General features: G+C 35.2%; 4 protein-coding genes across 5 annotated transcripts; 1 reads left to right on the forward strand and 3 right to left on the reverse strand.

Annotated features, from left to right (window-relative positions):
* Positions 1-689: 689 nt before the first annotated feature.
* MDH (malate dehydrogenase) lies at positions 690-2,787 on the reverse strand. Its single transcript, XM_047299965.2, has 2 exons — positions 2,629-2,787; positions 690-2,235 (listed from the first exon to the last, which is right to left on the reverse strand). Exon 2 carries the CDS (start codon positions 2,227-2,229, stop codon positions 988-990), a length of 1,242 nt encoding a protein of 413 aa, XP_047155921.1. The 5' UTR covers positions 2,230-2,235; positions 2,629-2,787; the 3' UTR covers positions 690-987.
* A 1,100-nt stretch (positions 2,788-3,887) lies between these two features.
* On the reverse strand, positions 3,888-5,950 carry LOC124826967 (Pyridine nucleotide-disulfide oxidoreductase family protein). Its single transcript, XM_047299943.2, has 2 exons — positions 5,230-5,950; positions 3,888-4,726 (listed from the first exon to the last, which is right to left on the reverse strand). Exons 1-2 carry the CDS (start codon positions 5,914-5,916, stop codon positions 4,025-4,027), a joined length of 1,389 nt encoding a protein of 462 aa, XP_047155899.1. The 5' UTR covers positions 5,917-5,950; the 3' UTR covers positions 3,888-4,024.
* An 8,918-nt stretch (positions 5,951-14,868) lies between these two features.
* LOC124826768 (GDSL esterase/lipase At1g74460-like) lies at positions 14,869-16,966 on the forward strand. Its single transcript, XM_047299699.2, has 5 exons — positions 14,869-15,125; positions 15,399-15,529; positions 15,609-15,848; positions 15,943-16,192; positions 16,455-16,966. The coding sequence occupies exons 1-5, from the start codon at positions 14,888-14,890 to the stop codon at positions 16,718-16,720; spliced, it is 1,125 nt and encodes a 374-aa protein (XP_047155655.1). The 5' UTR covers positions 14,869-14,887; the 3' UTR covers positions 16,721-16,966.
* Positions 16,967-19,103: 2,137 nt separating this feature from the next.
* LOC124826755 (uncharacterized) lies at positions 19,104-19,903 on the reverse strand. 2 transcript variants are annotated; one of them, XM_047299682.2, is made up of 3 exons: positions 19,779-19,903; positions 19,631-19,692; positions 19,104-19,514 (listed from the first exon to the last, which is right to left on the reverse strand). In XM_047299682.2, exons 1-3 carry the CDS (start codon positions 19,870-19,872, stop codon positions 19,395-19,397), a joined length of 276 nt encoding a protein of 91 aa, XP_047155638.1. In that variant the 5' UTR covers positions 19,873-19,903; the 3' UTR covers positions 19,104-19,394. The 2 variants fall into 2 exon arrangements, with proteins under 2 accessions (XP_047155638.1, XP_047155645.1); XM_047299689.2 differs by having other exon boundaries at positions 19,114-19,514; positions 19,634-19,692.
* Between the last annotated feature and the right edge of the window lie 1,069 nt (positions 19,904-20,972).

A 20,972-nucleotide genomic window follows, 5' to 3' on the forward strand; every position in this document is an offset into this window, starting at 1 on the left:
GGGATGAGATTTTTTGTTTTTAAGCTTTTGGAGAACTTTTTCTTATATTGAAGATCAATTGAAACAGTACACTGAGCTATAGTCATTTGACCTAAGAGAGGGTAGGTTCGTCCTGTATAATACGTCGATTTTGCTTGACATTGGCATTCCTCGAAGTGCTGACAAGGTTACAATCCCTGCTAACTGGATCAACTCTGACCATACAGCTTTTGTCCATTCAAAATATATTAAGGAGCCATATTAAAGCGCTCTGATAATGCCAAATGATAATTTTATATGCATTCCATTTAGATAACAGCATCAGACAGTTTTTTTCTCTTATTTTTTGTACTTAAAATTGCTCTTACGTCTGGCTAGTGACTTAAAGTAAGAATATCGTAAAAAATCTAATTGATTCTAACCAGGTAAGATAAACTATCTGCGGACAATCTTGATCATGAAAAATATTTTAATAAAAAGAAATTACAAATACAACTTAAAATCCACGAGTAGTAGGGTTAATTAAAACACCTCGTCATGCAGTTATTTTCAAACTGCAATCTTCTATAAGCAGACTATTTATATCCATCAATTAAAGGGCCCATTTATCTGGCATTGATGACCGAAAAGTCCACTGCATGTTCAACTACGCCAGAGCTTGCCTGGATTATAAATGATTCAACCAAAAAACATTTATTGGATTCAACGAAGAAACAAAAAGCTGGTCCATTGCCGTATTATTCAAACATTTATATTTCTCCGGTTCTAAATTATAATGGTGACATCTTGGGAGATTTTATCAAAACCTAAGCTTGGTATAGAGAACAGAGATGGAAGCTCCCTCACGTTCTACTAACAAAACTGGAAATACAATTGATACTACGGAAAATTTGAATCCTAGGTTCCGGAAGCAGAAAAGATGCTACAACAAACTCGCAACCTAATTTCTCGTTATATTTATGCTCAAATAAATTCATAACCCAAGAAATCACCGTTGACAAAATGAAGTTAAGCAGCAACAGTTTGCTTCTGAGCGAAAGCAATCCCCTTCTCTATGCTGGCCTTGAGTTCTGGCTTAAGTGCTTCCAAAGCCTTCTGCTCGTAGTCAGTCAACCCTTGGAGGTCAGATGGAATTAAAGCCTCGATACCTTTCCTACCAAGCTTCACCCTTGAAGCAAAGAATGGAAGGTCAGTCAAATCTGATTGCACAAATGAGCACTCATACACATCTCCGTCTCCATCAAGTGCACGCAAAGACGACTCAACAAATCTAGCAGCTGCATATGCCATTGACAAGGTAGCAGACCCAGCCCCTGCCTTTGCTTCCACAACTTCAGTACCAGCGTTTTGAATCCTGACCGTCAACTCCTCAACCTCTTCATCAGTGAAACTCGCTGAGGGTCTTGTCTTTGACAAGAGAGGAAGAATGGTAATCCCGGCATGGCCCCCAACAACAGGGACATCAACATCAATCAGCTTCAGGTTCTTCCTCTGAGCAACAAATGTGTTTGCCCTCACAACATCCAGTGTGGTAACACCAAAGAGCTTTTTAGGATCATAGACACCCTTTTGTTTCAAAACTTCTGCAGCAATAGGCACAGTAGAGTTCACAGGGTTACTGATAATTTGAATAAAAGCACCTGGGCAATTATCCGCAACAGCCGAAACTAAGTCCCTGACTATTCCAGCATTGATGTTGAAAAGGTCATCACGAGTCATGCCGGGCTTCCTCGGAACACCGGCAGGAATGACAACAACATCCACACCATTCAAACAATTTGCCAACTCAGAAGCTCCAGTGAAATCCCTCACTTGTGAGGGTGTGTTGCAGTGACTAATATCAGCAGCCACTCCCTTGACATTCGCAATATCATAGAGATGCAGGTCGGAAACTAAAGGGGACATTTTGATAAGAAGCGCGAGCGGCTGTCCAATCCCTCCAGCAGCCCCAAGAACTGCAACTTTGAACGAAGCCTGAGGCTGCAACTTGTGGTTGAAGTTCTGGTTGTTTTCCTTCTGAGCCTTGGATGAAAAAGATGCCCGCAGAGCAGAACCACTTTTGTTAGCTAAGAAAGATAATTCTGACTCACATCTCACAGATGACATAGCCTTGAGGCCACAGAAACTCTTCAAAGGATTTTGGGTGTTGAATTTTAACCCAAAAGTCCTTAATTGAGGAGAAGAGCTTCCTCTTTGACCAAGGGTACCGGTGGATCCAATAGTGAAAGTAGCTGCAGGTGCCGCTGCCATCTCAACCTGTGATACAAAAAAACGGCATGAGGTCTGTTCCATTAACCCACAGAAACCTGTTTGAAACAAACAAAACACCAAAGAAATAATAAAGCACAAGGCTTATATTCCAACAGATTTATGTAAGCTAAACCCTAGCCCAACAAATTATTCAATATAAGCAAAGAAACAGGTTGGAAAAGCTCAATGAAATGACATGCAGCACGGAAAGAGCTGAAAAATAGCATGCATGGTCGAGATTAGTTAATGAGAGGCATAATTTGGAATCGAAATTCCACATTGATAATTGAAGCGAGAAATGAAAAGCAGAAAAAGGGGAAATAGAAGAGAATCACGCATGAACAGATCTGGGGTGAGGGAAAGGATTGAGATCTGGCGGCGAGAAAGAGAAAAACGTACCTGGGAGTGAACGGTGATGAGAAAGACAAAGAGCTTTAAGAAGCAAAGATGGGTTTGAAATCTCCGCCTGAGAGATTGGATTGGTATGGATGGTGGAGGAATGCAAACACCAGCCGAATGCCGAATATATATACACACTCACTCTACCCTTTACCTCACCAAACGCTAAAGAAAAAATTAATCTTCTTCACTCTCCTGCCACGTCCTTGCATCACTCTTCTTATTTTACCTTTTTTTTTATTTTCTTTTATATCAATTATTTATGTCTTAATTATGATTTTAATCTTATCAGTTCAGTTATTAGATTTAAAAATTAAAATGTGTTTTTAAAACTATTTTTAGTTTAACAGATTTTCTCAAGCATTCAAATTGTATTTTTAATTTAAAAAAACAAAAATATTTCATTTTTTAAGAAATCAGTACTGGATTCGTTTTGATAAATAATTGTTTATATTTTTTCATGGTATCACCTAATTTTGTAGGGTAATTTTTTATTCTTTTTACCTATTATTCAAACAAAACATTGATAAATCCCACTCAGTTGATTTCGTGCTAGGAAATGGCAGTTTCCATTTAAGAGCTGATAGATATTATCGTATGCATAATGGGTAAATTCATAACTCTCCTTAACTTTAAACAATTTATACTTAAAAGTTATATTAAAATGATACTTTAATTCATAAATACTTTTGAAATTAATTTCTACTAAAGATATTTTAAGGTACTAACTTTTTGAATTTGAGAAATTGTTTTAAAAGGTCATGTAATTAATTAAATTCATAAATAGAATTTATATATAAGTTGTGGGTATAAAACTCTTACCAGAGTAAATTAATTACAGAACTAAATCCAAAGCTGGTAAGAGAAAAACAAGGTTCAATTATATTTTTATACTATATTTATTTGTTTTATATTATTTAATCCCGTTATAAATAAAAGTTTAAAAAATGCATTGCTTGGTGATTGGTATAAAATACAGGAAATATTATTATGTAATAGAGTACCAACTTCGACCCTTGAAAACAACCAAGAGGTAAAGGCCACACATTGTTAAAAGTATATAAAATCAAGATAAGAAAAATTGAGACAAGTTGCGCTTATCATTACATCATTAGCATGGACATATCATTAAATTTAGCGTGAAATCATTTTCCTAGGAATCAAAGTAAGTCACATTGCTTGATAATCACAACGCTTCTTTGGATTTCTTCTATTTTGGATTATCAATTAGGTGCAAAAGTTGTGTTATGGGAATTGCGTGAAAGTTCAACCCTTTTGCTTAAACGTAGATATATAGTTATGATATGAAAGGAGATGGTGTCCAGTAGGAAATACATAATGCAAAAAAGAATTAAAAATGTATGAGAGATATAGAGAGATGATGACTATTGTCATATCATACATTAAGTTTGTTCATCTCCCTCCTTATGGCACTGGCCCTAACTAAGCTCCCAATGGTGTTAATGGCCAATTTCAGATCCTCCAGAGGATTTCCAGGCACCACTGTCTTGTACAAATAGCTATCAAATGTCATCTTCTGCACATACTCATCGGCACACATCTCCACAAACGCTTCCCTAGCTGGGTTCGACCTGTAAAACACCTTCTGAAGCACATCCAACACCTTGTAAGTCGGCCAATAAGTCTTATCCCACTTCTCCAAGTACTTCCTCAAGTCCCCTTCTTCCACCATCCTCTTCCCATTCTCCGAACCTTCAACAATTGCCTCTGCACACATTCTACCACTCTTCGCCGCAAAATAGATTCCCTCTCCGGAGCATTTCGTTACATACCCAGCAGCATCGCCCACCAGAGCCACTCTACCCAACAACCTTCGCGGCCGCGGATGTTCCGGGATAGGGTGAGCCTCCACTCTGATGATCTTGCCTCCCAAAATTTTGTCTTCTGCTCTCTTCCTTGTTGCTAGTTGGAACTTCTTGATGTCCCCCTTGTGTGTCACGGTACCAGTTCCAACAGCCACATGGTCACATTTTGGAAATACCCACCCGTAGAAATCCGGAGAAACATCATCCCCCACGTACATCTCCGCTAGGTCCTCGTAATACGCCATCTTATCATCCGGAATTTTTACCCTCTCCTGAGAATCCATTCAATCAAAACCACACATACCATTAATTTGAAAGTTTCAACACACATACAATGCATAAATCAGAAGCCCTGCATTCTTTTTCTGCTGTTCTTTCACAGCAAGTAAACATCTATTTAGTTTCTTGACTTGTTCTTTCGTAACGACTTAATCCATTACTTTGGCATCTACTAGACAACTCCATAAGTAGCTTTGGCGTGGTTCAACAAGATCTTTAGCATTGGAGAGCTGATTTACTATGCTTATGGACAAAATTGATTGACTCGACAGTGTCAAGACCAAATTGACTAATGGTGCCAAATTTAGAAACCAATTGACAGTTTAGAATATGAGATTCTCTTTGGTAATGACAAGAACCAAGCAACAGTTATAAATTCATCCCAAGAAAACATGAAATGAAGAAGAAATGTTTCCCTTATAATTCAACAGTTATACCTCTTTGTTAGTTTCAACTTATAAAATCTGTAAAACATGAAGAAGAAATATGGTAGTACCTGAAAGGCGATGGCGTACTCGTATTCACCGGCATCAATAGACTTGGCGACTTTAGAATTAGCGCCATCAGCACCAATGACAGCGTCAACTTCCAAGGTACGCTTCTCACCGGCCCCACCGATTTTGTTATCGTAGGAAGAGTAATGAAGAACGTAGGGGCTGGTGTTATCCTTCGGAATATCCATTTTCATGAACAGCCCGTTGATGACACTAGCCCCATTCTCTTTCGCCCGCTCTCTCAGGTAAGCATCCAGCACCTCGCGCCGGACCATACCTATGTACTCGTGCGGCTTAAGCGTTCTCCCGATGTCCACCGCCACGTTCGACGGCGATATCATCTTCATCTTCGTTACGCGCCGGTCAATGATGTCCAGCGGCAGGTCGAACTCCCCCACCATGCACAGCGGAATCGCTCCCCCGCACGGCTTGCAGTTGTCCAGCTTCCGCTCGAAAAGGAAAGTCTCCACGCCACCCTTCGCCAGCGCCTCCGCCGCCGCGCCGCCGGCGGGACCACCACCCACTACTGCCACTCGTAGGTTCCGCCCCTGCAGCTTCGGGCTGAATTTGCCGGCCACAATTCTAAACTTTCGGTGAGATGGGGGGAGTCTTGGCTGGGCAGCGAAATGCGGCGCATCCGGCGAGGTTTGCCGGAGGCCGACAAAGGTTTTGAGAGCAATAGAATTCATGGTGAAAGAGTGGGGAGTGAGAGTGAGACAGTGAGAGGGGTTTGATTTTTTTTTATGTAGGTGTGTTTGTTTGAGGAGATACGTTTGGATTTGAGGTGATTTGTGAGCGTTGGATGGATGAAATTGAGGGTGGCGATTTGGTGTGGATAGATTTTGAGATGATGGTTTGTGGGAAGTGTTCTTGTCCTTGGTGTTGGATATTGGTTTTTATTTTGAGTGGCTGTCACGGTGCCACGTTGTATGAGAGAGTGGTTGATCTTTAATGCTCTATTAAAACACTTCGTACTCTGCTTCGCACTTCATTAATTCGCTCAAGTTTTGCCACGTCATCATCACCTCACTGTTCAGCCTTCAAAGCTAGCTGAACGTGTCACGTGCGAGAAGCAGAGTTTGTGTGTTCAAAAATACACTTTATTATTTATAATAAAAGAAACTTCTTTCCCATTTCTTTTTCTCTTACCATTTTTTCCTAATTTAACAAATGTGCTGTGATCTATGAAATGCAAAGGAACTTTTATACTCTTCTTCTCTCTTACCTCTTTCCCTCATACCCCATTTTTGCCTGGTTAAGCAACACAACAACCTAATTTGGGTACCCTTTGCATTTTCTTTTCTTTTTTTCTGATTTTCATTTTCTATTTCTAACTCACAATATCTTGTGGGAAATGGTTTTGGTTTGTCTTGCTTTACTCTTTGATGTTCTCTTGCGCTAATTTTTCTATTTCCCCCAATTTTTTAGGGTATTTCTTTGGTTTTCACAATTCTTTTTGGAGTTTATATGAAGTGCGAGTATAACACTATTTTCACCGTCAAGTTTTATTTTCTATTATTTGTTTATTTACTGTTGGTCTTTTTCTCTTCATATCTTTTATTTTAAAATCATGTTTTTTTATCATAACTCAGCAATTAATTTTTGTGGGGAATTTATACTAGTTGTGGCCAACTACTTGGAGTTTTATGAGGTGCCTTTGAGTATTAGTAGAAAGGTTGCGTTTTTGGTTCTTTTACCTCTTTATTTTCATCTTTTTTCATCATGACAAAAAAATTCTACTTTTTATTATTTTATTTTTAAAAAAATCATATATTTTAAAATAATGAGAGAATTTATTTTATGCTCTTTAATTGCATGTTCATTCCGGCTCCTGTCAAATCATAATGAATTTTCTTAGTTGTATTCAATTTCATACTCTTTAGTGCATCGACAAACGTGTTTGTATATAAAGGTATGTTTGTGTTTGATAATTGTCTCGCAATCTAAACTCTGTTTTATATTTTACTATCGATATTTCACTCTGTTTTACTTATGTTTATTTCTTGATGCATTCGATTATGTTAATGGATAGAGCAACTTATATTTGTTAGATAGTTATGTCTCGTGTGTTAATTAATTTGTTTGTTCTATTGATGACCTATTGGGAGAAAAAGTTGCTTCAGTGAAGAACTTTGACAGATAAAAAATGGACTGTTTAACTGATAAGAGATCAAGAAATGAAAATTACGTGACAGACATGAAAATTATATGATTTCACACAGTTTAATGCTATTAATTGGTAAGAATTTAATCTCCCATATGTGACAAATGCAGAAAATTTTCGTTAATTCTTGCATCTCTGTCATCTTTTCACCAATGTGTTTAAATAATGATAATTATTATTATTATTATTTTTTTTTTTACAATAATATTTATTATAATAATTTTTGTTGTATTATTATTAGTCAAAATAATTTCATCAATTCAAATTATTAGTTAATTTTATTTAAACTAATCACAACTATTTTATTTCAACTTAATTTCTACCAATTTAATTTAACATAATTCATCTATTTTTATTTTTTATTTTAAATAATAACTCATATTTCATTTACACTAATTATATTTTATTTTAAATTACTTTTATGACCAAGAATAAAATTGTAGTCTTTCATTTTTATCAATTAAATCATTTTTTTAATTTATCAAACTCATTAATCACTCACTACTTTTTATAAATTTTTATTTCAAATCCCCTCATTTTTTATAATCTTTTCCTTAATTCAATCAACCTAATTTTCACCTTTATTTTTCCTCAAATCCACTCTTTCAAATTTATCTTTTTAAAACAAATACACCTTAAGTTTTGTTTCAATTTGTAGGATGTTTGGACGTAAACATATCACATGAACAAAGAAAAGAGGGTGAAAAGATCCTTTGCAGATTTGATGTAGCAGTTTGAGTAGAAAGGATGATAAAGAAAGAAAAAAAAATAGGAGTGCTCTTTTAAAAAAGTGAAGAAAAATAAATATTGTTGGCTATTAATATTTTACCTTTTTACCTCTCTAATTTATCTATTTTTATTCTGTATATGTGGAAGAAGACAAAGTTTAGGATATTCTCCATCAAATTTGACAAGTGGTGGATGCAAGTAGTATTGAGGGCATTTTAAGGAAGGTGTTAAAAATAGTTACAACTAATATATTTAGCTAGGAACGAGTGAATTGGTTCTTTCGTAAAATTTGGTTATTTTTTTTAATATTTGTAATTAATTAACAATATATATATGTGATAAATTCACAGATAACATTGGTTTTAGTAAGGAAAATTGAATATCTGTTTATGCAAATAGAATTTGCACATGAATTTAGTATAACAAGGTAAGTTTCCACGAATCACATCACTTGAGAGTGAGTGAGTTTATGAGTGAGAACGTAAGTTTGAGATATGGGAGGGAAGAAACTATTAAAAAGTGGGCTTTTAAGCCTAACTCATCCCTATAAACCGGCTTGTAGGGTGAGATTTGTACCCACTTATAAACTATTAATTGGTTTTATCTCTAGTCGATGTGGGACTTTCAACACACTACTCTCACACCGAGTATATACATCTCGAGCGTGAGATTAGAAATTTTTAATGGGTGGTCCGATAGCAGGTGGAACAATATGCCCAGCAAACAACAAATATCACAAGGATAGGCTTTAACCATGGCTCTGATACCATAATAAAAGATTTAAAGAATAATTCTGATGTATATTTCAAAGAGTAGAGTACCATATATATACATTAAGGATCCTATAATTCTTCATCTATTAAAGCAATGACAAGTGTCTGCACAAATTATAATAATATCTAAATTATAACTAACACAATATTTGATTGTCTAATATCCTTTAATAGAATATTTGACATATCTTAACAGAAATGAGTTACATAACGGATTCTTTGGATTTATATATATATATATATATATATATATATATATATATATATGTAAAATAATATATTAACTTTTACCATAAAGATAAAATAATAATTTTATATTTTAATTTATTAAAACTTTTTTATCTATCATATCAAACAAATCACTCACAAACTTTTACAAATTTTATTCCAAATTCACTTACTTTCACTCTAAATCCCTCAAAAAACACACTACAAATTCATCAATTTAAAGTTACCTAAATTCATCCACAAATTCTCTCTCAAATTCATCTTTTTAAAAAATTACATCATAAAAATGAAAATTTTGGGATTTAAGAATATGTTCATGTCGCCTTTTTCCATGAATCGAACAAAGTAGAAAAGACTTCAGGTTTGAGTATCATATATTGAAACCTTCATCAAGATCTCAAAAATGTCCATAGAAAAATCACTAGTAAAAGATTTGTTTACTAACGCGCTATATAGGTTTCGGTTTTATCAAAACCGAAGCATATAAAAACACAGTGACTCGTTTGTAATAATAGCGAATATTTATGCTTCGGTTCCAGGACACCCGAAGCAGAAAGGGTCTTTTACCTCGGTTATAAAAGAAACCGAAGCATAAAAGTCTACCATTTCCACCTACTTTCTGCAGGTCAGACCTTTTGTCCGACACACCTTTTCTAGAAACGCCTATTGCCTCGGTTGAGAAGAAATCGAGACATAAAAACTTGTCAAATCTACTTTTCTGAATAGTTTAAAGAACCACTATTGTCAGGGTCCTTGGAAGCTGGTGTCAAAAGGTTCATAGGCATCGGGTGGGCTTATAACCGAGGTACTATCACTTGGTTAACTTAAGAAATTTTAACCATTCTCTTCTTCGCAGCCTCGCGTTGCTTCCTCTGTCATTCTTCTTCTTCTTTCTTGCGTTCTCCTTCTTCTTCCTTTGTGCAAGAGCCATTCTTCATCTTCCTTGAGGCCATTGTTGCTTCGTCTTCCTTGCAGGCCATTGCCATTGTCGCGCGGGCCATTTTCATCACCTCGCGGGCCATTGTTGTCGCCTCTCGCCTCTGCCCCATCGCTGCTGCCAACATCTTCGTCGCTGTGCAATCGCCTCCGCCTCTGCCTAACTTGTAGCGCCTCTGCCTCTGTCATCGCGCCTCTGTTGTCGCGCCTTTGTCGTCGCGCCTCCGCCTAGGGTTATAATCCAGATCTCCTTCCCCAATTTTAGTGTTTTTATCCCCTTTCTCAGATCTACATTGCTTTAGCTGTTATCCCCTTTCTCTCCCTTTTTTTTGAGTTTCTCAGATCATATGTTGTTGTTCGTAGACAGCCTGGTGCAGCCCGTGCCAGTGGTGGAGCCGCTGGCCTAGCACCCGGTCCAGCCTGCTCCCAAGCCCTCAACCCCCGTGAATGAAGCTGCGGAGGGACCGTCCGACACGCTGTTATTGCCCTTGGGCGGCGAGTTTCCTACTGCAGCAACACCATCTCTGAGGTCGCCATAAGGGACTCCGGCGTTATCAACGCCCGTACCGATTTGAGGGTTTTTTGGATTTCTCTTCTATAGGTTTCGATCACCAGCTGTTTGCTTAAAGGGCTCAAAGAACCGGATCTCGGCTCAAAGATTTCTCTATTCTCTGTTCTACACCTATGACCTCAAGTTGCTAAGGGTTATTGTTGTACTTTGTTGCTCAAAGATTTCTCTATTGCTAAAAAATTTTGCTAGTTATGAACTCGGTCTGCATTTTTCTTGAATTTTATCTTGTTTGTTTTGTGAGGAGAGAGTGGAAGGCAAGGGGCTGATTGTGAGGGATTGGGCACCCCAATTGGAAATTCTGAGCCACCCTTCAACAGGAGGGTTTATGAGTTATTGTGGATGGAACTCGTGCTTAGAGAGCATATCCCTGGGGGTGCCAATGGCAACATGGCCAATGCACTCGGACCAGCTGAGAAACGCAATTATGGTGACAGAGGTTCTGAAGGTTGGATTGGTTGTAAAGGATTGGTCGTAGAGGAAGTCATTGGTGAGTGCTTCAATTGTGGAGAATAGTGTGAGAAGGTTGATGCAAAGAAGGGAAGGTGATGAGATGAGAGAGAGAGCAATGAATTTGAGAAAGGCCTTCCTGAGTAAAATTAAAAAAATGCCTCGGTTCAACTTTAAACTAGGGCATAAGACTCCCTCTACTGTCTGGTAAAGAACTCGATTGCATTTGAAACGAGGCAAAAGCATACACTTTTTTGCCTCGGTTCAAACCCGAGGCAAAAGGTGATAGACTTTTACCTCGCCTGTATATGCCTCGGTTGTAGAACCGGTGTAGATAGATAAAAGTAATCACTGTCGTTTCCCTTTACTGCACTAGTAAATTGATGCATTTGAAGACATGATCTAAGAACTTGCGGACAACATGGAATAATCATACACTATCTTATTTTTTTTTTCTTTCAAAAACTTAATGTACTTTTATCTTCATGCTTGTAATAAACCTTAATAATTTTTATCATTAATTAAATTTATTGTTGTTATACTAAATTCATGTGCAAATTCTATTTGCATAAACAGATATTCAATTTTCCTTACTAAAACCAATGTTATCTGTGAATTTATCATATAAATAAATAAATAATATATATATATATATATATATATTTATTTATTTTCAAATTTTTAAGTAATTATGGAAGCTTACATAATATTAAATTAATTTTTGCATCTCTGTCACTTATAAGTGAGTTAGTTATCTTGATTGTGAGAAAAAGAAATAATTAATGTTGTCTTAAAAATGACTCACTAACTTGTAAGAAAAAGTTGTTTTTTTGCCTTAAAATAGACGGGACGGATTCAGTAATTTCTCTTAAAAAAAGTTATCATAATTTTAATTAATTTCCATGTGTTAAATGATCAATTTTAATTTTCTTTTAGAAAAAGATACAAAAGAAATCAATTAAAAATTAAATAAAATTAACTAAAATTATAATAATTTTTCTCACAGAATTCGTTCTAAATTGTAAAATTTTTAAATATTTTCCATTATTTTCTATGAATATTTATTTTTTATTACATGAAATTTATCAATTATTTAGAAACATTTTTCCGCAAAATTATATATGTATATAACTTCATGTTATTCAATAATATATTCGTTGGTAACTTTGTACTTAGCATATTATTTTGTTAAATTATTAATTTTAGTAATTCGTGCATAAGACTAAAATATTGAGTATCGCATCTCTTAATAAATGTAAAATGAAAGATAATTTATAAATCCTCTATATGATAGATAATTTATAACTCATACATTTTAAATAATGTATAAGTCACAATGGTAAAGAAAGTCTTCGTAAGTATTCTTTTCATAAATAATTGTTATATCATCTAAAGCTCGCTTCTAATGTTACATTCTTCTCGTAAATAAGATCAAATTACAAGTTTGATTTTATTTATTTTTTTATGAAATCTTCGATTATGAAAAATATTATTAATACCTGAGAAAATTATCCCTACTCGGATATAAATGAATTCTCTATATGATAAAATTAATTACATGAATTAGTGAATATATTTTTATTGGAAAGGAATATGATTTATTAAAAGCAGGTGATGTGGGAAATATATGTTGAGAATGTTTTTTTGGGAATTGATAGATGGATTTGGAAGTGATGACGATGGAAGTAGTAAAAGTTGTGATGTAGTTAATAGAATTTTGGGATGAGAGGTAAATTATTGAGTCTCAGATGTGCATAGCTATGTAACAAACCAATATGCCTCATTGCAATTTGATTCTAATTTTGTCATGTTCCCACGTGAGAAGGTTATAAGGATGATGACACAAGGACTCACTTGCACGTGGAAGCTGACGATCTTAATCGCTCTTTCTTGCTAAGATTTCCTCTATAAACGTTGCTGTAATGATATAAAATTTAAATTAATTCAATTCTTCAGAAATAATTTAATAAAATTAAAAATATATATTTATAAATTATAGTTAGGTCATATTTTTATAGGATAATAGGTTTTCATTACAAAATGAAGGTATATCTTTGAAAGCATCTTTTGGTGTAAAACGTTCCCCAGTGAGATTATGTTGTATTGGGTGAGGAATGATGACACCTACAATCAGGCCATGTGAGAAGGTTGTGGTAGATTAGTGGTCACCTTTCCACAAAGGTTTATATCAATCCTTTATTGGCCATCTTATAATTTATGTTGTATATCAACAACTCAAAATTAAGTATCACAACCTTAATTTGTTAATAAGGGGTCCCAAGTTTAATTTCGATCATGAGAGATCAACTTTAGTTTCCTTCTATCCTAACAAAAAAAATATACTTGTTTGCATTCCAAATTACAAATCACAAAATGTATTAGTTTATTGAAAAACATTTCAAATTATATAATTTAAAATTCATCCCGATCGAAAAATTTGTTTTGGATTACATAATTTATAATGTAGATAAGTTTTGAAAAAGTATTTTGAATTTTATAATGTAAAAGGTTTTCAAAATACCCATTCCTAAATAAATAGACACAAGAAGTGAAAACGAAAAAAAATTACAAAAATCCAAGATGGTTCCTCATGGGTTCCGATAATAACTCTAAAATAAAAATTTAAAGAAGAGTAGAGGGAGGGGATGCATGACGATTGATATGGAAGAAGAATAGGATGAACTGGAAAAATGACGAATTTATGTTTATATTATATTTTTCATTTAGGGCAAGCGGGTCATTTCACCACCAACGAAGGTGCATATTAAAATTAGAGAAGTGTAGGAAGAAATAGCCCTACATGCTTTTGGTAATTTTATATGTTGCTATAAACATGATTATTTATTTATTTATGATGAATGGTTAGTAAAAAAGTGATTTACTGATTGTAATGAAATCAAGACAGTAACACATAAAATTTGATTTCATTTCAAAATTGAAATTTAATAGAAATTAGATAGAAAAATATATATCAAAAGCACTAAAAATAATCTCCAAATAAAATAAGATATAATTTTTTTTAATTCATTAAAATATCTTTTTAACTCCTAACCAAACATTTTCTGTGAAAGGAATTTAAATTTAAAATCTGAAAACTAAAGTTATCGCTCAACTAGCCTTAATTTTTAGGATAAAATATTCTTTTATTTTTTAAAGTGGAAAACATTATTGTATCAATCTCTGAAATTAAAAAAAAAAACACGGAATACAAAATAAGTTAATTTTTTTTATCGTTGGTTTATCTCTTGAATACATGCCTTGTTATAAATTTAAAATAATAGTGTTTATATGTAGCCGTAGATGTACATAAGTGAATTGCGAATTATGTGAGTATGTTTGGTGAAACCTTCGCTCATTCTTTTTACGTTGGTGTAGGAATTAGCGTTCCTGCTTGTGTTATGGGACAATTTGTTCTCCGGTTCGGTGAACTTACCATTACAAGTTACAACACCGTGTTTGTTGAGAATTCAATTTGAAATCTCACTCCATATTCCCTCATTCTTAATTCCTATTTCTTCTAAAGTGATTTCAGGTTCCAACATTAACAAACTCTTGACTTCACCATTCGTTTCTGATTTTACTCTAAAATCATATGGGTAGTTGTAATTGCTTTGAATCAATAAAAAAGTTGGTGTATCAAACCATCTACTCTTGCCTTTTGCATGCCCATGACATTTTCTCTATGTTACTGCCAAACTTTTGAACAATCTCATCGCTCCAAATTAAAATTTCAAAATTCCCATATATAAAAAACCAACCCAAATGCTTAATGGCCATAGAAAGCATAGCGAGGCATAACTTGCTACACAGACATGGACTTCAATCTTGCATTAGTTATTGTGGTAATGACCATTTTGGGAATTGGTCTTGATGGATGCCATAGCAAGGTTGTGCAGTTCATTTTTGGAGACTCACTCTCTGATGTGGGTAATAACATGCATCTCTCTAGAAGCCTTGCTCAAGCAAGCTTGCCTTGGTATGGCATAGACATGGGAAATGGGTTACCTAATGGAAGGTTCACTAATGGTCGCACAGTAGCTGACATAATTGGTAAACCTTATACTTTTAGCATGCATGCACTTCGCAATCAGTGACATACAAGAATCTAACTCAATTGATATCAGCATTTGATTGTTGAATTCTCAAAAGCCTCGTGGCATGATTTTTTTTAGTATTTTTACAAAATTGAAAGGTTGCTTCCTTACATTTTCTGTATGTGTATTTCAAACCTTACTAAATGCAGCAAAGTTTCTATTGTTTAGAAATGGTAGCACTTTTCTATTGTTTCTGGCTGTATACTAATACTGATGTTATACATTTCAGGTGACCGTACTGGCCTCCCTAGGCCTCCTGCATTCCTGGACCCATCTGTGAGTGGAGAAGTTATACTAGAAAATGGTGTGAACTATGCTTCTGGTGGTGGCGGCATTTTGAATGAAACCGGTGCCTATTTTGTGAGTGCCACGATTCATACACTATGTATCTTGTAGCCTTTATGCAAGTATATTTGGATGAAAATTGTGCTTCTTGCAGATCCAAAAGTTTTCCCTGGACAAACAAATTGAGCTATTTCAGGGGACACAGGAGTTGATCAGAGGTAAAATTGGAAAAAGGGCCGCTGACAAGTTTTTCAAAGAAGGTCGTTATGTTGTTGCTTTGGGGAGCAATGATTTCATCAACAACTACTTGATGCCAGTTTACAGAGATTCATGGACATACAATGATGAGACATTCATGGACTACTTAATGGGAACACTGGAAAAACAGCTAAAGGTTTACTTAGTTTTTATCCAACCACAACTTTTTTCTCTTTGTCTTCTGCATCTAATAATCAAAATCTTTTCAATTATGGTATGTTTGTGTTTAGTTACTTCATAGTTTAGGAGCAAGACAGCTGGTGGTTTTCGGGTTGGGTCCAATGGGCTGCATTCCCCTTCAAAGGGTGCTCAGTACAACTGGGAATTGTCGAGAAAAGGCGAACAAGCTGGCTCTTACCTTCAACAAAGCTGTAAGCGAGTTAGTAGATGACTTTGGGAATCATTTTCCTGATTCAACCTATAGATTTGGAGATGCATATGATGTTGTCTATGATGTGATTAGCAATCCAAATAAGTATGGTAAGTAAATATGTTACTTTTCTAATAAACAGGATTCATACTCCATTGCCCATTATCTAAAAGAACCTGACACATTAAAACAATGAAAACAAAGCAGAGTGCATAAATCATTGGGATTCCGAACGTCTAAAGTTTTCACAATGTTGTTATTTGCTAAAGAATTTTCAACATATCACATATGATCAAATAATTAAAAATTGAGCTATGGCTTGTGTGCTGACTGCTGAGAGTTATTTACATCATAGCTACGTTTGCTTTGTAGGATTTCAAAACTCAGACTCACCATGCTGTTCCTTCTGGAATATTCGACCCGCCCTTACATGTGTACCTGCATCAAGTCTGTGCAAAGATAGAAGTAAATATGTCTTTTGGGATGAATACCATCCCACAGACAGTGCTAATGAGCTTATTGCAGATGAACTCATCAAGAAATTTGGACTTCTGAATTCTGATCAAGGGGGTGCACCTTCACCAGCTCCTGACGCTGCTCCATCTCCTGATGTTGCTCCATCTCCAGAAGACCAGTGAATACCAGTGTCCCTGTCAGTTATACATAATAGTGCGTCTTAATAATCACACATAATTTCTTGTTAGAACATAAGAACGAAACTTCGGATTTCTCCTTTCATTTTGCATCACACATGTAACCCACCAGTTAAGTGTGTAATTCTGTCTTTCTCTTTTAAGTCCAGCCTTATAGTATCTTGTTCAAGTTCAGAAAATCGGTTTAGCTGAACTGGATCATTTGCAGCCAATTAAGTTTTTTTATTATCATAAAAAGGTTTCATATCTCTTAACCTCAAGAACCAATGGGTTGCAGACCGGGTCAACTCTATCTCAAACATAATCAAAGAATGTTCAGCAGCTCACTGCAATTGCTACATTTCAGTATGAAAGCAATTGCACGGTGCTGGTTGTAACACCCCGATTTACGGGTCTTACACTGGTAGACATATATTAATACACAAAGAGATAAAGTACCATATATCACGAACCTGACATCAAGAGGGTTCTCAGATAATTCTCAACTACTGTTATGAGTGAAAAACCCCAAATGACTGAAAAGCATTAGCAGTAAGGTATGCATTTACGATAAAAACTTGCTAGCAGCTTCACGTATGTTAATCTCTCTGACTCTAAAAGAGTTGACATTACTCAAAAGTTAAGTACTAATCATGATTAGCTAATTGCATCCCCAAATTAAGCTTTAGCTTGCAAATATTGTGTGTGTCTGTGACTTTATTTACTGTCTATTCAGACTGCTCATGCTTAGCCTAGTGAGCCATTCTTACCTATTGAAAAATGAGCAAAGAAATATGAAGCTGAAAGAATTGAGCTAAATATTATCAGAGAAAATCTAGAATCACAAGTTTAAATTAGTGGGAAAAAAAATCCCAATTGTCAAAGATGTACTAGGTAAGAAATAGTGAAGAACACCAAAATCTTACAGATATTGTTTTGGAAAACTGACACTGACTTGGTCAGTAACAAGGAAACATCCACTGTTAATATGTTGCCTCTATGTCATTAGTTTAGTATCCTTTGGTGCATCTCAGACGTTTATGCAGACGATAGAATTTATATATTAACTCAGATTAACCAAAGTGCCAAACATATTCTGAGACCGAGATGATTTTTCATTGCCTCCTATTCCATTTCTCGTTCTTCACATGGCACGGCAAACAACTGAACAACGTCATAAAACTCCCACGTTTGCAAGCATGCAAATTAAGAGCACCACTTTGGATGACAGAAGATTCTGTAGATTTGGGAACTTTTAGAGTGGAAATTATTCTTGTAGCTTTTGCTTTAGATGAAAAACCTATCTGGATTATAAAAAATACAGCACTCAGTTTATAATTCTAGAAATCATACACAACATTAACGTGGACCTGTTTCACATACTAATGTCTGTGATATTTTATTGCAGAGAGATTATGTATCTTCATTAGAATATGGTCTCTGTGAAACATCCTGTTAAAGGCTTACACCTGAACTCTACGTCCAAGACTTGTAATTTTTTGCTAGCATTACTTTATGCACATCAAGTATATTAAAATCAAATCTCCATACTTACGTGCAATGTACAGATACGAGTCTCTGATCTTATGTGCTTCTACTTAATTCTTCCACTAACTTCATATGTCACAATGAATATTATTTATATTGGCCTTAAACTTTTATAGGATATGCTCGAGAAAAGGCGTATAGGGGAGTGGTAGACAAAACTATGTCCCTGTCAACATTATTCATCGCTTTCTACGCTGTTCAAGTGTACTTAGTGCCCAACTAACTTGATTACTAAAATTAAATAATCATTTTGGATTAGTTCTGATTTCACTTTCCAAGAACATGGTTATGCAATCCCTATCAACTTGCTCTCGGTGGACAAAATGGTTCTTCACTTTTAAATCGCCATATTTCTATGGTGGACAAAAGAAGGGCCAAAAAGAAAGCTTATACGTCTGTTTAATGCTTAATGCATCACTGATTCGTGAGCAACTATTCACATGAAACATTTTTTATTTGGCGACTTAATATTGGGGTGGAGGGTTTTGGCACCATGAACGATCCGTTGCGATGCGTCCGAGACTTACTTTAATTGCATGCATGTAGTGTGGTATTACCAAAATAAGAAAATAAAATCTATGTACGTTTTATTTCTGCGTAGATTTATTAGTGGTTGGTTTTTGCTTCCACACGAATTCTTTGGGTGAGAAGCCTTTAGAATACTAGCCATGATTTTGAAGATAAAACCTGTGAAATACAAATTTTGTAATTGTACTGCTCTTATCAGTTGAATAACATAAATCTGAAATCCTTATACATGGATAAAAAAGCAGAATTTAATCAGTTTAACAGACACGCGAGTATAAAAGTCTTCATATTCTCAGTTAATCAGAAATCAGCTTTGTCATGACTTTTAACATGATTAGCATAAAAACATAAAAATTACTACATATATATGATCATTTGTGATTAGATAGCAATATAAATGACTTGTGCATAGTGAGTGCATGTATTATTTATTCTTGTCAAACATGAGTGAGTTCACATGTAATCATACAAAAGAGTGGGGATGAAACTCTAGTTAATCCAATATTCTCTCATCGTAGTAACATAATTGCCTCTAGCATTGACCAATTATGGCCACTTATATAAGATTATGCTATACAGACAGCTACCTACAGCATTTAACACGCTATGGTGCTTTTGGTGTGTGACGACCATTAGGCCCTGATGGGGAATAATCGAGGAGTTCCAACTCCATCCTCTCAGTAATGGTTGGTTCCTCCAAGTGCCAGTATTTCTCAGTGATAACCTGTGTTTAAATAAAAGGAACATAAATTCATTGACATGATGTCTGGTTAAAAAACAATGCTTTACGTGTCTTAAACAACATGGGAATGAATAAGCATAAGGTATCAAAGTGCACACCACCTTGTGGCTGTTCTCCGGTGTAAGATGAACTTGGGGACCTTGCATAATGTTTTCAATTCCTGCTTATATAAACAAGCCATTCGTAAGATGAAGGAGAACTACAACTCTACTAGAACAAAATTAGAACTCGTGTGGTAGAATTTACTTGTAACTGGCACTGCTTTCAAGCACATAAGATGAGAAAGCCCGAGAAGAATCACGAATAAACGAAAGAAGGTGCCTGCCATCTTGTATTGCATTTCTCAACAACAAACTCTGGTTGTGGCTTCCCATATGCTAGTTCTCAATTTATACTAGTGCACGATGTTTTTTCTGGATGTTTTTTTAACATGGAAAATCCATCATGGAGGAGCAATCATGTTACCAAAGTCAAAAAGGTGACAGCAACCCATTATGGAGGAGCAATCACGTTCCACTCTTTGTAGAGCTTTTATCAGCTTGTGGCATTTTCGTATGTGAAAACCTAAAGTATCTTGAGGAATTGTTGAATGGTCCAGAATCATCATGTATCTATGATTCTGATCAATTCCTACATATTTAAGTTTTTCAATTTACAGTAAAAAAATTAATTATGTGTTAAGAAAATATTAAAATAAACCATAATGATCCTGAATCATCTTATAATTTTCAAGTATTGAGGTGCAGAGAATTGTTAGGCGGATGTGAAAGCTATATTTTAAGTCAAAATGGAGCACACTATGGAAGTGGAAAGATGACACAGAAACGTTGGAGAAGTAAAACCTGTAGATTAATCGAAGTCAAAGGGTAGTGGGATATGCAAAGGGCAGATTAATTGAACTGTATAGAGACAGAATAGGTAAACTCCCAATGGAAAACAGCACTTAAACATTTGAGCCTTGATTCCACTGGTATATCATTCAAGAATAATTCTCACGTTTCGCATCAGTAGCTAAAGCATTTATAAATATTTTTAGAGTCGCTTGAGCAGAAAAGCCTACTAATTTAAAGACACCCCACTCAGTAAAAGACAAGTGACATGTGATGTTCGAAACCCAGATAAAGCGGGTCTTAAACAAAGACAGACAAGTCACACAAGTTAAAGGACCCTGCTGTAACTCTTATTAGACATAGACAAGACTCAAATGAGTTCTTAGAAAGGTTGACCTTCTACCAGGTGCAAATTTTCTGAATGATAAATAATTTGTGTTTCTTCTAGAGTTAATTTAAGCTTTATTGCGCCTATTGTTTTTGTCTGGCCAAAGTGTAATATAAGAGTAAAAAACTAGTGGTTGCACATTGGCTGCTGTTGCTGGGAGTGGAAGTAATCATAATCAACAAGGAAAACAGCTGAAATGTTGTAGTCATATGTTATTGCTAG

This window comes from Vigna umbellata, chromosome 1, assembly GCF_029865625.1.
Source record: "Vigna umbellata cultivar VRB3 chromosome 1, Vumbellata_1.0, whole genome shotgun sequence".
Lineage (NCBI taxonomy): Eukaryota > Viridiplantae > Streptophyta > Magnoliopsida > Fabales > Fabaceae > Vigna > Vigna umbellata.

Excerpts from the sequence above, each read along its gene's own strand:
- MDH (XM_047299965.2), bottom strand. The coding sequence starts at position 2,229 with ATGGCAGCGGCACCTGCAGCTACTTTCACTATTGGATCCACCGGTACC.
- LOC124826755 (XM_047299682.2), bottom strand. The coding sequence starts at position 19,872 with ATGCAATACAAGATGGCAGGCACCTTCTTTCGTTTATTCGTGATTCTT. Across the intron at positions 19,693-19,778 it reads GAAAGCAGTGCCAGTTACAA|GAATTGAAAACATTATGCAA; the intron begins GTAAATTCTACC and ends TTATATAAGCAG. Across the intron at positions 19,515-19,630 it reads CGGAGAACAGCCACAAGGTG|GTTATCACTGAGAAATACTG; the intron begins GTGTGCACTTTG and ends ATTTAAACACAG.
- LOC124826967 (XM_047299943.2), bottom strand. The coding sequence starts at position 5,916 with ATGAATTCTATTGCTCTCAAAACCTTTGTCGGCCTCCGGCAAACCTCG. Across the intron at positions 4,727-5,229 it reads AGTACGCCATCGCCTTTCAG|GAGAGGGTAAAAATTCCGGA; the intron begins GTACTACCATAT and ends ATGGATTCTCAG.
- LOC124826768 (XM_047299699.2), top strand. The coding sequence starts at position 14,888 with ATGGACTTCAATCTTGCATTAGTTATTGTGGTAATGACCATTTTGGGA. Across the intron at positions 15,530-15,608 it reads ATGAAACCGGTGCCTATTTT|ATCCAAAAGTTTTCCCTGGA; the intron begins GTGAGTGCCACG and ends TGCTTCTTGCAG. Across the intron at positions 16,193-16,454 it reads TAGCAATCCAAATAAGTATG|GATTTCAAAACTCAGACTCA; the intron begins GTAAGTAAATAT and ends TTTGCTTTGTAG.